Raw genomic sequence first — 15,598 nt, 5'->3', positions numbered from 1 at the left:
AATTCAATAATTATTATTCAACTTTGATCTTTCACAAATTTTTAACAATATTCAAAGATCTTACATCAATTACACTGCAAATAAAAATCCTATAAAAATATCATAATAAATCTATGTTGTCGACTCTCGCTTCCAGCTCACTTACAAAACAGTACCCATATCCATAATTTAGAATCTGAATCTGAAAAATAAAAGAGAGAGGTAATGAACTTGATAGCCCAATAAATAATGAATATCTCAACTAGACATTTCAAATACTATCATAAGATATAATATTTTTAAATAAATGCCATGAATAACATAACAACATATTCCACACTAATTCAATATAAAACAAATCTTTTAATTATTCATATATAAATATAATCACAAATTCGATTCAAATCAAAAATACATATAACTCAACAGCCTTTAACTATGGCCAATATATAACCTCCATTGGCAGGATCCACTAAATACCAGCGCACAACCTCCACTGACAGGATCCACTGAGTACCAAAGTATAATCCCCATTGATGGGGCCCACTGATTACCAACATATAATCTTCATTGACGGAACCTACTAATTACCAACGTATAATCCTCATTGATGGAGCCCACTGAAACATATGTTGAGTTTTGACATCTTGAATTCAACCCACAGAAGCCCAGCATGCAAAAGGAGAAGCCCACAACATACCAAGCTTGGAACCGCGGCCCTCAGGCCTGTAGCGCATGTGGCCCAGGCGGGGGCCTGCAGCGCCCATGGCCCACAGCACACAGGCTCGCCCAGCGTGCGCAGCGCGCATGGCCTAGGCACGAGGCATGCAATGCACGCGCGGTCCACCATGCGCCCACAAAGAAAATCCGATCCACACATTGCGCGTGGACCACCTCAATCCAAAACAGCTTTCACGTGGCCCATGCACGCACAAATGAGTGCGCGACACGCGGGCATGTGGAAAGGGTCTGGTTCGCATGGGGGTTGGTCTATGCGCAGTCTACATGTGTGTTTTGCGCAATCGGATGGCCATGGACGCATGCGGATTTGATCAAACGGTCAAAAGTGGTTTTTAATCCTGTTAAAAGTATGATTTCGATCTAGGCTAAGTTTTGGGCCTTTAAAAGGAGCCTGACAACCTAGGAGCAGGGTGTAGTGGCTAAGAGCACCCGAGAGCAGAGGATCTATGGCTGAGAGCATCGCAGGAAGCATCCAGGGGCGTCAGCGGACCCTGATACAGCAAGCCTGTAAGAGTCTCGTTAAGGGGATTTTGTGAGAGCTTTTATAAAGGGTTATGCTTCTTATTGAGAGAAATTAATGTATGAGAGTCGAAAGGATGTGATCTCCTTCTGTACTTATTTTCTTTCATAGTGAAACTTGCATGCCCAATGGAAGGAAGCCTTGGGCTAATCCACATATTCGATTGTCTTTTTTTTTATTTCTTTCTTCCTGTTGCGGTATCGACATCATCACCTGGGTTAGTAATCTTGGGCAAAAAAAATCAGGGATCCATATTCCGCACTCGTGAAAGATCCTTTCCAACAACATAGTTAAGCTGAGAGAATAAATCCAATTCATATTAAAGTATTTTTCCAACATAACATATAGATATCATAATTCCACTGAACATATACATATTTCTTAATAAATCAATAAGCCATGATATTTCAGAAATCACTTTTCATTTAAAGCATAGTTTCATAAATCATGCATAACTCAAAGACTGATATTTACTTTCAAAATAATTATAAAATATCTCAAGAAGATAGTTCATTACTTACCTCTGCAGAATACTGAACGAACAGGTTCAATCAAATCCTGAAAGCATCCTTCAAAACCTATTATTCAAAATTATATCCTTACATTAATTCTAATCATAACTAAATCAAAATAAAATTTCAAATCAAAGCCCCCCCGTTGAAATCAACTTAGACTCAAAGTAACGGATCGGGTTCATAAATCATATAGAGAAAGAATATCAAAGGAGAGAAATCGAAAAGATGGAATAGGACAATCAAGCGACACTGTCTGATAATCCGATCAATCGAATCAAGATGATTTAATTAAGTCATGATCGAATTAGTGTATAGATGATTCAATAAAAATCATGGATCGATAAACAAATCTAGAGATACCCGATCTAGTCAAGATGGATGCTGGCACGCTGTTAGACAACTGCGGATCAGGACTCTCTCTGCTAGGATCAGATTAGAATCATTAAAATAAATATTTTTACTCGATCAATCTTAGAGAGAACTTCTAAAAGAGAAATCCATCAAGAGAGAAAATTAGTCTAGAGAGAGAAAATATCTTAGAAAGAGAAAATAGAACTTCTAGAGAGAGAAAGGTGGAATTCAAATTCAGAGCAAGAAGAGAAGGAAGAGAAAAATTCTCTCTACCTTTTTTTTTCTTTTTTTCCTTCATAAAACAGAGGACCCGTGCTCTTCGTCTCCTCTTCTATGGAATCGGGGATCTTCTCCCCTTTATTCTCGATGCCAAGGAGGTTTTCCTCCTCACCCATGACCCTCGTGGCCAAAGGGGCAGGTCACGGCGAGACTGACGACCCGAGTCTGGTGACCAGTGGTGCTCAAACGACATCGAAAAATCCAAAAGGGCAGTAAGACAACCCAAAACAGGGGACGAATTTTCTTAAGGTAAATTCGGCACTTGTCGGCTGAAAATCGATCTTTAAAGGCTGAGGAAGATGGCAAACTAAACCAACTCAAGATTGGAGGACTCTTACCTGGTCTTCGATGAACATTGCTCCGATCTTTGTTGGCCAAATCATGACTAAACCACCGGCAATCAAACAAAAATGAAGGGGAAAAGGGTGGCGAACGGTGACCAAACTCGGGTGAGGATGAACAAGAGGGTTGAAACCTTTAAATAGAGCTTTGTGGGAAAACTTGTGTTCGATTTAAACTAGATTTTTGAGTGGATTTGGGATTCTTAATCGGAGAAGAACTCCTTCGGAGTTTTCTCCATGTTTATCCTCCATCCCACGGTCATTCCAGCACATGCTGGCTCATTTTCTTTTTTTTTAGCTGCTTTAGGATTTGTGCAATAGGATTTTGGGGTATCACACACTGGTTTCTTGATTTCATTGCCAGAACATCCCAATCCACCGCCAATACGACTCGATATGCCCCAAATCAGGAGGTTGGTTCTACTTTCTAGAGCTGATCATCACAATACATCATAATTTTTACTTAACTGCATTTGTTGATAATTTATAACATCTTTAACAGTATTATATGCAAAATTGTGCAACACTGCCTGCATCTTGTTGCATAAAATAGTGCCATCAACTTGATCATGCAATCCAATCACATTCAAAAATGAAAACTAATTGCTCAAGAAATTCTAATATTAATATTATGCAACTTGACTAAGTCAATGATACTTGTTATCCTTGATCTAAAATTTGCTCATAATCATACTAATGTGTATGCCTTTTAGGTTATCGACATATAATTATCTTCCAAAACCACAAGATTAAAGGCAATCATAATTTGATGCCAGATAGAGAAAAGCAAAATTAAAATTCCTTTTTTTCCTTCATGCTTAAACAAAAATTCTAGCGACTTTTTTGTTAATTTTAGCATGATGCAATAACTGCATGTTAGGTCTAAGCACCCATTAAGAAGATCTTGTATCCTATCACATGTACAAAGCTATGATTCATTCCCACCACACGGCAAACTCTCCAATGAAAAGCAACATGACCAGCAACAATCACTATATTGATGAATAATTGTTATCAAAATTCCAAGCGGGTAGCTCACATCAACTCTTAAATCCCGTGGGATGGGCTATCTTGGTTTCCTATAGAACGGGACACGCCACCATCTCACCTCATCCGAACACTTGAGATAGGGGATGTCCTAAGTCATACCAATTGGGATGCTGGGATGATAACAAGACGGTCCTAGCTTGACACATAGAATAGTACCCCATCCTGATTCCCATGGGACATCCCGCTAAGGCTTGAATCTTTGGTTCACATACTCTCAATATAAAGGGAAATAGAAACATATTTTGATTTCATTACCAATACATCGAGGATTATTTCAAACAACACCGTAGATGAAAAGCATATATCAAAATGGGAAAACACAAGGAAATATGTTTCATTAAAATTAGAGTGCGTTATTTATTAAAATTTGCTTGATGATACAAATTGCAGGGCATATACCAGATAGGACTCTTAATTGGCATCCAGCATATCATTATGTCCAGATCTACCAAGGTGTGATGTATGTTTGATTACTATGATTAACCAGTCTTAATCAATCACAAAATGCTATTAAAATAACATTTAGGTCCTCCCAGGTTCCCCTTCCTTCGACCATCCCAAATAATAGAAAGCCTAACACACCATGTTCAGAGCCTCTCCTAATCATTGCATCACTTGAACATAGCATCTCAATAAGTCTATCATTTTATCATCCGCACAATTCCAATCTTCCTCTAACATACTCTTTCTACTCAAACCAGACAAAGCATTCTTATATATAGTAAGGTCTTGCAGCTTCTCTACTGTTGAAAAATTCACCATCTACAAATTGGTCGGCCATTTTATTGCTCAATATTTAATTCCATGTAATGTTAGGGTAATAAGATCTATATAAGCCATTTGAATGTTATTTTTATGTCATATAAGAAAAAGATTATCAAGTTGATAGCAACAAAGAAAGAAAGACCAGAACATGAATTTTCCTACTAATGATCTCAAATATTACTCCCAGAAAGCTTTTAGCTGCGATTTTCAGCCACTAGAGGTCACTGGACGCATGATGTAGGAAAAAAACAGTTCATCTAAAAAAAACAAAAAGTAGGTCAAGTCGCACAGCTTCACACTGCACATAACCAGTAATTGATCTACATGAAATGAGGGACAATGAAATATGGAAGCACAAAGGAGTTTGAATTATATCATTGTAAGAACCTGTGGTGTAAGCAAGATAATATGATTGAAAAGATAGTAGGCAAAAATTAATTTATGCTAGAACTATAAATCCATATTGGGCAACTGATGTAGCTAAGGCTATGTAAAATGTAAAATTCTTGATTTGCTAACTGCGAGATAGACAAAAACAGAGGTTCAAAGTCTCTTTGTTCAAGAAGAAAAGATTTAAAAGGTTAAGAAGATTCTTGTTGGTGTAAAAATCAATGAACACAAAGAAACATGAGAAAAAATTCATTGTCTTGAAGGGTGCAGGTTTCACCTTAAGGGAAATAAAACTTTCGTATATGGGGAAAAAAAAAAAAAGATGCTCAGAAACTGTCCCAAATATTAGAAGGATATTGATATTCTGAAAAGATGTATGCATTTCCTGGAAATATAATTTAACTAAAAAACTTGCTTCAGACAGTTAGCACAAGAAGAGGTCAACTGTTTCAAAACTCTCTCTCTAGCACAAGAAGAGGTCAACTGTTTCCAAACTCTCTCTCTCTCTCTCTCTCTCTCTCACACACACACACACAAAGGTAAGTACATTCAGCTGCTCATGTGGTTCTCTTGTTTAAGAAAACAAAATCTGATCCACTTGCTCAAGATATTATTCCCCCCTCCACCCCCTGTGGGGCCCCTTTCTCAACAAAAAGGCAAACATACTTTCATCTAAAGAGCATAGAAAAGTAGATTCCCTTGAAATCCTGGTTCAGATTCTACAGCAAACAACAATATAACCTTTGCTTACAAGATAAAAAGCACCATGAATTAAGCAGTTTCATGCCAAAGACACAAAATAGCAAGGCCAATACAAGTGCACAATACCTCTACTAACACTGCGTCCAAGGTTGTTGTTTGTACGTAAAGGATCGATAACATTGAAATGCTTTGAAACAAAAGGCTGACCAACTGGCATAACAGCATATACTGTACTACATGTATCAAGAAAGACCTTGCTGAGCAACAATTCACCGCTATCCTTTCGAGGAGGTTCCGCTGAATGATATTTCAAAGGTGAGAAATAGGTGGCACTTGATATTTTTCTACCATTAGTAAAAGAAAAATGCAACGATGAACTCACCAGCCATATCTGGAAGTGAACTAACAGGTACAGGACCCCAAAGGCTAACACAAAAGTTATCCCAATCAAAGTTGCTGAAAAACTCTAAAAAACGATATAGGACCTATGATTCACAATAATAAATATTGTCAGATTTAAAATTTAATAACAAAAAGGAATTAAGAAAATAAATGAAATTACCTCAAGCGGTCCAGCAAATGAATTATTAAACACATGAAATATATATAGAACTAAAGTTTCCAAAGCATATGTAGAAATGAGGCCATGATGGGCACCCAATATACGGCTCTCATAGTAACACCAGGCCTTGATCAATATAATACTCCGTTTGAACAAGTGATCATGATTTATGATATGATCAATCTGCAGAGATTGTATATTAATTAGCAGAAGGTTTTATAAATGCTCAAAACTCAAAAGACTTTGCAAACATCATTTTTCACTTTTATTTTGGAAACACAAGTTTGAGCTATACTTAAGGCACCAGCAGCTCACCTGTTCAAGGAAACAAAGCGTACATAATCCACCAAGCTGATTAAATGATATATCGACCACAATATCTTCTACAAGACACTTTATAATCTTTACCTGAAAAAATGGATAAAATTGGGGTCATATCTACATGTGAAAGGTAGGCCAGCATCACTAAAACATCATAATGCTACAAACACAAAAAGCTAGAAGTAGTGTCCTAAAAACAAAAACATGGGGGCAAGGAGGCTTTATCCCAGCTGCTGGCATCAGCTGAATCTTAACTTGAGTGCAAGTTAAAGACACGACCAAATTCAAATATGAAAAAGAAAGAGAACTGCATTAAAAGGGCTTCATAAATATGTTTACAAACATGTAACCAGATAATATAGATAGTAACTAAAAAATAAGTGCCAAAAGTATCAACACACAGTTTTCTTATGCTAGGTCGAAGAAGAGGCAGAAGCTATGTATGGTACTCAATAGAACTTAAAAAAATCACTATAGAAAGAATATAAAGCTACAGGATGGCAAAAAAAAAAAATATCTAGGATCTCAGCCTCTTAATTGAGGACTAGAGCTTAAAATCATCCTTTACATGATGCAGAGGCATAGCTTCATATAGTGCCATCACTTCTACCATATCACCTTATGATGTTAAGGCACAGCATTGTCTGCTCTATAGCAATATCACAGGAAAATGACAGAAAGCTCCCTCAACAAGAAAAACGTGGATATGATCTAGCTCCCAATTACTAATTTTCAGAAAACCAATGAATAGCGACTATAGTGCTGCCAGTATGCATCATTCGCACCAACAACTGGCACCGGGAATGGCTGCAGGATATTGCTCCCTTCATGGTGTACGATGTCCTGCCCATCCCAGTTAAAATGGTCAGGACCGACCCATACTGAGGTGACCACCTGACCGAATTGCCTAGTTTTCAGAGAAGAGGGAGAAAGTTGGGGAGGGAGGACAGGACACGCCCTCTTTAATCATTTTTTTAGTTATGAGGATGGAATGTGCAATCAAAGAAAGAGAGGCGGAGAACATGAAGAGCGAAAATGAGCAGAAAGGAGAGGAGAAAGAAGGGAAAGGGGGTAATGCTGGTCTCCCTTCACTACAATCTGGTTTCCTTGATGCCAAAAAACCTCGTGTATCCGATAAATCACTGCTTCCTTTTTTTCAGCTGGCCAATGAATAAAAGATATAGAAGAAATCATGCCAAAATATATTGATATTCACTAAAACATCATTCAAAATATAAAAAGGAAAAACAAAAAGAATTACATCCCAATACAATACCAAAACACTGGACTGTCACAAGAGTCAGGAATCGGGATGGTACTATCCTGGGAGTATATGTCTCTTGTAAAATATTGGCACTGGGCTCAATACCATTATTTTAAACCTTGCTTGAGAATACTAAATATTAATATTTAAAGATAAATATTAGATGACAAACAATATAAATGATGACTAATAAATTGCAAGGCCCATACACAGTATCTCAAAAATGTGAGTCAGGTTGAATTTACTAAAATGACTTCACAACTTGAAAAAGAATAAAACTTATATGCAGTGTGCCCTTATTCGGAACATTCTTTACATACCTAGGTATAAAATGGGAAGAAAAGAATCTTTGCCCTCATAATCAATCATACAATCAGATGTACTTAAGAACAAGCCGCAAAATTAACTTAGGAATTGAATTCCTCCCACTCCCACGCCATGAAAGAGACAAATAGATCTATACTAACTATTTTATAATGAAATAGATGTTGATATCTATTATTAAACTGTATGGATAAGGTATTATATACTTCAAGCTCATACATGCATGGACACCTGATAAGCCCACTTACTTTTGCCATCCTACTGTGTATTTAATCCTAGTTTTTGGTTTTTCACATCAAGAATGTATTCCATACACCTGATATATGTACTTTCTTCCAAAGTCCACTACATCATACTCCAATCTCTAGTCCCATCAAAATGCCCTTATATCATCTACAAGTCTTCGCCTTCAATCATGCTGTTGGCCAATCCACTTTGTTAATGACTTGCTTTGCAAGCCTTACTCATAAACTCGCTTGATTAATTGGCATGCAATTATTTCTTGCCAATATCACTAGAGAGAGAAGAGGAGGGAGGGGGCCTATGTGCCGTCTAGCGGCCACAACGACCCTCCGATGACCTCTCCGCTGCCTTCCCCTCCCTCCTCTTCTCTTCCTTCCCCTCTCTCTATCTCTCTATGCTCTTATTTGCTCTCGCAGAGAACCACGGAGCCCGAGAGGCCTTGGCAGCCTCCACAGCCCTCCAATGGTCACTGTCAGCATCTCCTTGCCTTTCCTTCCCTTCCTCTCCCTCCCTCCCCCCTCTCTTTTTCTCACTGATTCATCCCTCGTTTCAGTGTCGATTCGGGCCCGATACAGGGATGCACCAACTCGTACCGCCAACCAGCCAGTGTGAGCTCCAATTTTAAGTCGGCAATCCTTGGTTGAGACTATGGATACATGCTCTCGGATCGATTTTATGATATTTAAAATTATTTTTTAATTAAAAATCAAAACAACACAAAAAATTATGAAAAATTAGTAATATGTATTATATAATTAAAAAATATCTTTTTTGGACTAGAAAACATATTTTTTTCATACTAATGAAACTAAATTACTTTTAAATAATTAATAAATTGACATATTTGTTAAAGCTACATAAATAGATTCATGGAGGAAAAAGGACATAGCATGACATTAATCGAGATCATAGATAAATACTCTTGAATTAGCATCACTAGAAGTGCAACTAGTGCAACACAGAATTTCGAAGAGTAATGGTAATCAGATTGATATAGCACTTGGTTGGTGGCTACCTCAGCGTATCTATGTGCCGAAAATACCTATAAGAGGTCCAGCAGCTAATGAAGAGATATTTCATTGATTTCATGGCAGCAAAGGAGAGGGTTGCCAAGAAAAAAATACACGTAGACCACCAAATGGCAAACTTATCTTTCTATCATTCTAGGGAGTCAAAGGAGGCCTTTGCTCCAGATGACAAAGGAGGCATGAATTCAAGCCATCAGTCAGATGAAGCCTGGATGATCAATGGCAGCAGGATGAGATGGCCAAGTATAGAGCTCGATTTGGTTTGTCACACTACAAGTTGGGCACTAGTTCTGTGACCGGCGAGAAAAGCCATAGTTCAAGAGAACCTCTTTAATTAGAGAGGCTATCAGTAAAGGCGGTAGCTATATTGCACCTATGTTGGAAGCAGTTCTAAGAGATTCCAGCAAGAGCTACTATCCATGACTTAGATCCATATGCCTGCCCAGGCAAGGATTAAAAACAGCAAAGTTTTGATAGGATGCTGAAGAAGGATGAGAAGAAAGATATATGGCGAGCTATTGAATTCTGTTTCCACTTCAGCCACATCCTGGCAAATGTAAAAGGCAACATATATTATAGATATGCCATTTTCTCCATACAGATTGTCAGCCCGAATGTAAATCCTCGAGGACCAAAAGACACCTACGATAAGCTTCTTGACAATAATAAGCCACAAGAGTGAATTTTTGTATCATATCAGAGCAAGTGTCCTACGTATGGACCAATGGTGACATATGATGGTTGGTCTATCCTACCAGCGAAACATCAACTTCCTGACATATTGTGACATGAAGATTTTTTAGAAGTCAGTTGATGCCTCCAATCAGATGCACAATGCCATGTACATCCTTAAATTGGAGGAGATGATTGATCAAATAGGAGAGAAACATGTGTAGATTATCACTAATAATAGGCCACAATATAAGGCTTCCAAAGAGATTTTGATGGAGCAACAGCCATATATTTTCCACACCCCATGTGCTGCACATTGTATAGACCTAATGTTGATGGACATTGGGAACCTTCGAAGGATGTAATAAGCACTGGAGACGGTCTAATCTATCACCAGATTCATCTATAACCACACATGGGTCCTATTGCTAATGAGGTATACAAAGGTAGAGATCTTGAGATCAGATGTGATAGTTTGCTGCAACTATATTGCACTTAATAGTCTCATTGAGAGAAACAAGCCTACATCAGATGTTTATTAGTGTCGAGTGGTAGGAGAGCTGGTATATGAGAGCTATCATTGAGAAAAGTAATATGAAGAACTTGGTGACGAGACATACATTCTGGTAGCGAATCAAGAATATAGTGAGCATGCTGGTATATGAAGTGCTTCGAACTATGGATAGCGAAAAATATCCCAAATTGGCTTCCTATATCACATGATAGAGAAGACAAAAAATCAGATCAAAGAGGTAGATCCAAAGCATGCCCAAGAATATATCAATATCATTAAGCAATGATGGGACCATCAGATGGATAGGAACTTGCATTTAGCAAGCAAAAAGTCAAGAACATTGAAAATTTGATAGCTTCTATATTTATACAATTTTACTAAAATAATTACGAGCTTTATCTGCAGCTTACTATCAGAACCCAAGATTTTTGTATGCCATACCTAGGATCGACATGGATGAGAAAGTTCTGAATGTCCTACATAATGCGATATACAAGATAGAGCCTGATCTAGGAATCGGAGCCCTATGTCTATAAGAGGTAAGTTAAGTGGCATACTTTTGTTAATTTAATTCTATTTTCATTTATTAACATATTATAATATGTATCTTTTTCATAAATAAAAATAGTTAGGAAGGGCACTAACAACTTTGGAGTCTCGACAACTATCATAAGCAAGAAAAGTATAAATCCAGGTACATTAGATATCAACGACAATAACTATTACCTGACATTAGATAGCGACTAATATGATACTAACTCATATGTAATTTTCTTCAATGTTTTTATAGTTGAATGGTGGAATCATTTTGTTTTATCAACAAAAAATCTTAAATGGCTAACCATCCAGATCCTTTCCTAGATGGTCTCCTCGAGTGGATGTGAGCACAACTGATCCGCCTTCGCCCTCATCCACAACAAGGAGAGGAATCATCTGACACAAGTGTGTCAATGACTCATATATGTTCGATATAATCTGAGATTGAGGCCAAAATGCATTCAAAAAGAAGTGGAGCTAAAGTAGTCAAATCCAATCTATAATACTTTTGTTCAAGATGAGGATGATCTGATGATTGAATGGCTTGTGGGCCAACAATAGGAGCCAGAGCTTGATGAGCCAAGATCGCCTTCACAACTGGCCAATGTTATAGCCAGCAAGACTAGCATAGATGCAAAGCAATGGGCAGATTGCAACATTCCATGCATGCTTTCAACTGATCAGCCATAGCCAGAGGGGAACTAAGGAGCCGATCATCATGTGACTCCATTTCTGAAACATCATCTCAGAGATATGACCAAAAGTTGCTTAGATGAGGCTACCACGCTATCCAATCTACTCAGACAGCAAACAACATCCATCCTCCTAGCATAGCCAGGCAAAAAGGGCACGAGGGGAAAGCAAATAGCTACTCAGCACAACCTGAAAGAAAAAGAAAAGGCAGTTGCAACCATGATGAAAAGAGTGGAATCAATTCACTCGGATTTAAGGACTTGAGAGAGCAGCGATGACAATTTCAATGATCATAGATTTGACAGTCAAAAAAAAAGTAGAGGCATAAAACCATTATTTATGAGACACGGCCGCAGGATGGTCTTCTATTCACATGTGAGTCCCAATTTACACATGCTATACAGCATAAGAACCATAGTGCACAAGCCGATAGAGCTCGTGAAAATATGATTGCACATAGGAGACAAACTCTTCGAGATCATTCAAGACACAATATAGTTGTAGATGACCTGGCACATGCAGTACAATTCATAGGCCTATTAGGTTCCAAGTCATATGCTCGATCCTATTACCTACAGTCACAGACAGCTTATGACCTATATCGATATGGATATGATGCATCCGAGGCATCATCTTCCAGTAAGTACAATCCTATGTAGCTCGGAACATCTTACGATCAGATTTTGTTGCCATTGGATAGGCCCCTCCACAGTCGTATTATCAATCAAAGGATATCTTTTAGAGCTAGAGCTTGAAAGATCTGAACTAGTTATAATCCAAAGTGCACATCTTATGGGATGAGCATAAAGGAATATGATGCCGCTTGGTTAAAGGGGTGGGCTAATGTGCCTCTTGATTATGTAAATGATTCGGACATCTACGAGAGACATTAGCACTTGACGAGATTCTAGATGATGTCAATGATGCTCTCTCAGTTCAAAAAGAAGAAGAAGAAGAAAGAATCAGAATTCCTCCAGCATCAATCATCCCATGACAAAATTAACAAATAATTATATTCCCATTCTTGTTATCAGATGTGTTCTACAAGTGCAGATATTCAGGAATATCAATTACATTTTCACCAAACTTTTTGGGATGGTTTACAACATAATACACTTAATCCCATAAATTCAATAAGACAAACCATGTTTAGGACCACCTACCACAAACATATAAATTGCGTTGTCCAAACAGAAGTTTTCAATACTTGAAAAATAAATATGCATGAGATTAGTAGAGCATACTTCTGCCTGAATGTACTGAACTTCTTTTACATGAAATTCAGCATTCTCATTCTTCTCTTCATTCTCTAGCACTTCACGGACTTCATTGGCCCATGCATCCTTCAAATTTTCATCCTTACTAAATGCGGTCAAGTCAATATCTCCATCAGGTAAGTAGGTCTTGAGAGGTACAGACCCAAATGTGAAAACCTAACAAGCATCATACAGAAGATATCGAGTCACACGACAGTATTAAAAAATGTAACCCAAAACCAAAATTATCATAAAAGAAAGAGAAATGATCGATGAAATTTGGCATATTTATGTCAATAGAATAGTTACAGAAACCAGTCGAAAGAACTGTAAGGTTTTGGGACAAGAATATCATGGCATGTGCCATGCTCATTACTTCTATTTCTACTCTGCTCTCTAAAAAGCTAAATTCACCTACATAATTTCTTTAAAAAATAAGTCCAAAAAACAGAATCAATATTACAAATGACCAAAAAGAAACAGATTATAACCCCAAAAATGAAAATTAAAAAGCAAGAACTGTGTGGCACTTCAATATACGATAGTAACAACATGAAAATAACCAACCATACAAGTAGTAGAATACATTAAGCAGACATAAACAGAGATAATTGAGAATATAAAATATGTTATCAAAGGTAGGTATGAGGATAATAATAAGAAGTGACCGAAGAGTTGGGCCTCAGTTAAGGCAAGAGGTTGGACATGTCAGGAATCATTAAAGCAATAGTTAAATAAAAGGCAAAGCAGTGTTATACTGGTGCATTAGGAAACTTCAAGGAACTTGATAAGCAGATGTACAAGAGTGTTGTTCTTGTGTGAAGAAAGATCCACAAACAAGCTAAGATGGCAATGGGGAAACCACATGAGGCAAAACTGATGCTACTATGAGAGGCTATAAAGATAGCCTGATAGATTGTTGAAACCATAATTCATCTAATGGAAGTCACAAAGTGAACCTCTAACTAATAATAATTAAAACTTAAAAGTATAAGCATCTGTATCAGCATTCGCCGAACTGTATGAAACCAAACAGTTCAGGAAATGCCAAACTGCACCAACAGGATATCGGTCCGATTCCAGCGTACAAAACGGCACAGTGGCCATCTTGGAGAGATGGAGAAGAAAGCAAGGAAGAGAAAGAGGGGGAGAGAGAAGAAGAAGGAGAGGAAGAGAGGGCCTCCGATGGCAAGCTCTTGCCGAGCTTAGTAAGGACGGAGGGAGGAAAGGATAAAGAGGGGGAGACACTTACCGGGTCATCAGAGGCCTTCGGAGGCCTCCGGACGAACGGAGACGCCACCGCGACCTCTCTAACGGCCGATGAGCCAACACCAAGGAAGGCTGAGGGCGGTCGGACGAACGAAGATGCCACCGCGACCTCTCTAACAGCCGATGAGCCAACACTAAGAAAGGATGAGGGCAGCCGAGGTCGGAGGAGGGTCTCCGCCCTCCTCCAATTTGAAACAGGAGTTGCTAACTTCATCCGATAAAATGCAAAAAGAAATACAAAATAAAGGCAAACCTTTGTTTCGAACTGGAGGAGGGCGGAGACCCTCCAGCCTTAGCCGTCCTCAGTCTCCCTCGACGCAAGCTCGCCGGCCCCCGAAGAGGTCGCGGTGGCGTCGTCGTTCATCCGGAGGCCTCCAAAGGCCTTCGATGATATGGTAAGCATCTCCCTCTCTCTCTCCTACCCTCCCTCTGCCTTTATCGAGCTCGACAAAATCTTAGATGACCTCCGACAGCGACCGGAGGCCCTCTCTTCCTCTCCCTCTCCTTCTATCCCCCCTCTCTCTCTTCCTCTCTTTCTTCTCCCTTTCCTCTTCTCCACCCTATCGGTTCGGCCCGGCACAGATCGGTACCAATGTTATTAAGGCACTCGCCTAAGCACACCTAGACACTCAGGCAAGGTGCCCTTGGCTAAAAGCACCTTAGCCTCCTCCAAGCGAGGTGCATTCAGCCAGGCGAGCACCTCTGCCACCTAGGCGCTCGCCTGGAGCACCCAATTAAAATTGATTTTGTTCTCCTAGCTGTTTAGCTTCCAATTTAACAACTGTAATTCACTTCAATTTGAAATTACAGCCATGGGTAATGGATAAATCCTTTAAAAGAACGAAAAGAATGGTACTTAAATAATTTATTAAAAGAACTTAAAAGATAAATAGGTATTAAAAAAGAGATAAAAGGGTCATAACTACATGCACCCTATACGGCTGTACCCCTTCAACTTTCTTGGACTTTGGACGGCTGGAGCAGTTTCCTTCCCTCCATTGAAGTTGACAGCACCCAAGCAAAAAAAAGGGTAAGAATTTTGTTCTCTTTTTCACCATCTTTTCACAATTTATTCTCTTCTCCTTCTCTTAATCTCCTCTCCTTATCCTTTGCTGTTCGTCTCTATTTTTTATTCAATAAAACAGAGCATGTTTGTTTTTGTCTTCAATAAAACAGTTCACAAAGCAGGTCAACAGTGCACTGATTTTACAATGGCACTATTTATTCTCTATTCTCCTTCTCTTAATCTCCTTCTCCTTCCCTGTTCGTGACTGTTGTGTAT

General features: G+C 38.6%; 1 protein-coding gene across 3 annotated transcripts in view; it reads right to left on the bottom strand.

Annotated features, from left to right (window-relative positions):
• LOC105046626 (uncharacterized) overlaps window positions 1-15,598 on the bottom strand; it is a 31,560-nt gene that overhangs the window by 10,005 nt on the left and 5,957 nt on the right. For all 3 annotated transcript variants that reach the window (XM_010925274.3, XM_073259787.1, XM_073259788.1), the window contains exons 2-6: window positions 13,036-13,224; window positions 6,511-6,603; window positions 6,196-6,378; window positions 6,016-6,118; window positions 5,760-5,930 (exon numbers count right to left, since the gene is read on the bottom strand). In XM_010925274.3, coding sequence (XP_010923576.1) covers window positions 5,760-5,930; window positions 6,016-6,118; window positions 6,196-6,378; window positions 6,511-6,603; window positions 13,036-13,224 — 739 coding nt within the window. The remainder of the gene's footprint in view (window positions 1-5,759; window positions 5,931-6,015; window positions 6,119-6,195; window positions 6,379-6,510; window positions 6,604-13,035; window positions 13,225-15,598) is intronic.

Source organism: Elaeis guineensis, chromosome 6 (genome assembly GCF_000442705.2).
Source record: "Elaeis guineensis isolate ETL-2024a chromosome 6, EG11, whole genome shotgun sequence".
Taxonomy (NCBI): domain Eukaryota; kingdom Viridiplantae; phylum Streptophyta; class Magnoliopsida; order Arecales; family Arecaceae; genus Elaeis; species Elaeis guineensis.
The sequence above is the reverse complement of the archived record's forward strand: the minus strand, read 5'-3'. Positions and strand labels throughout refer to the sequence as shown.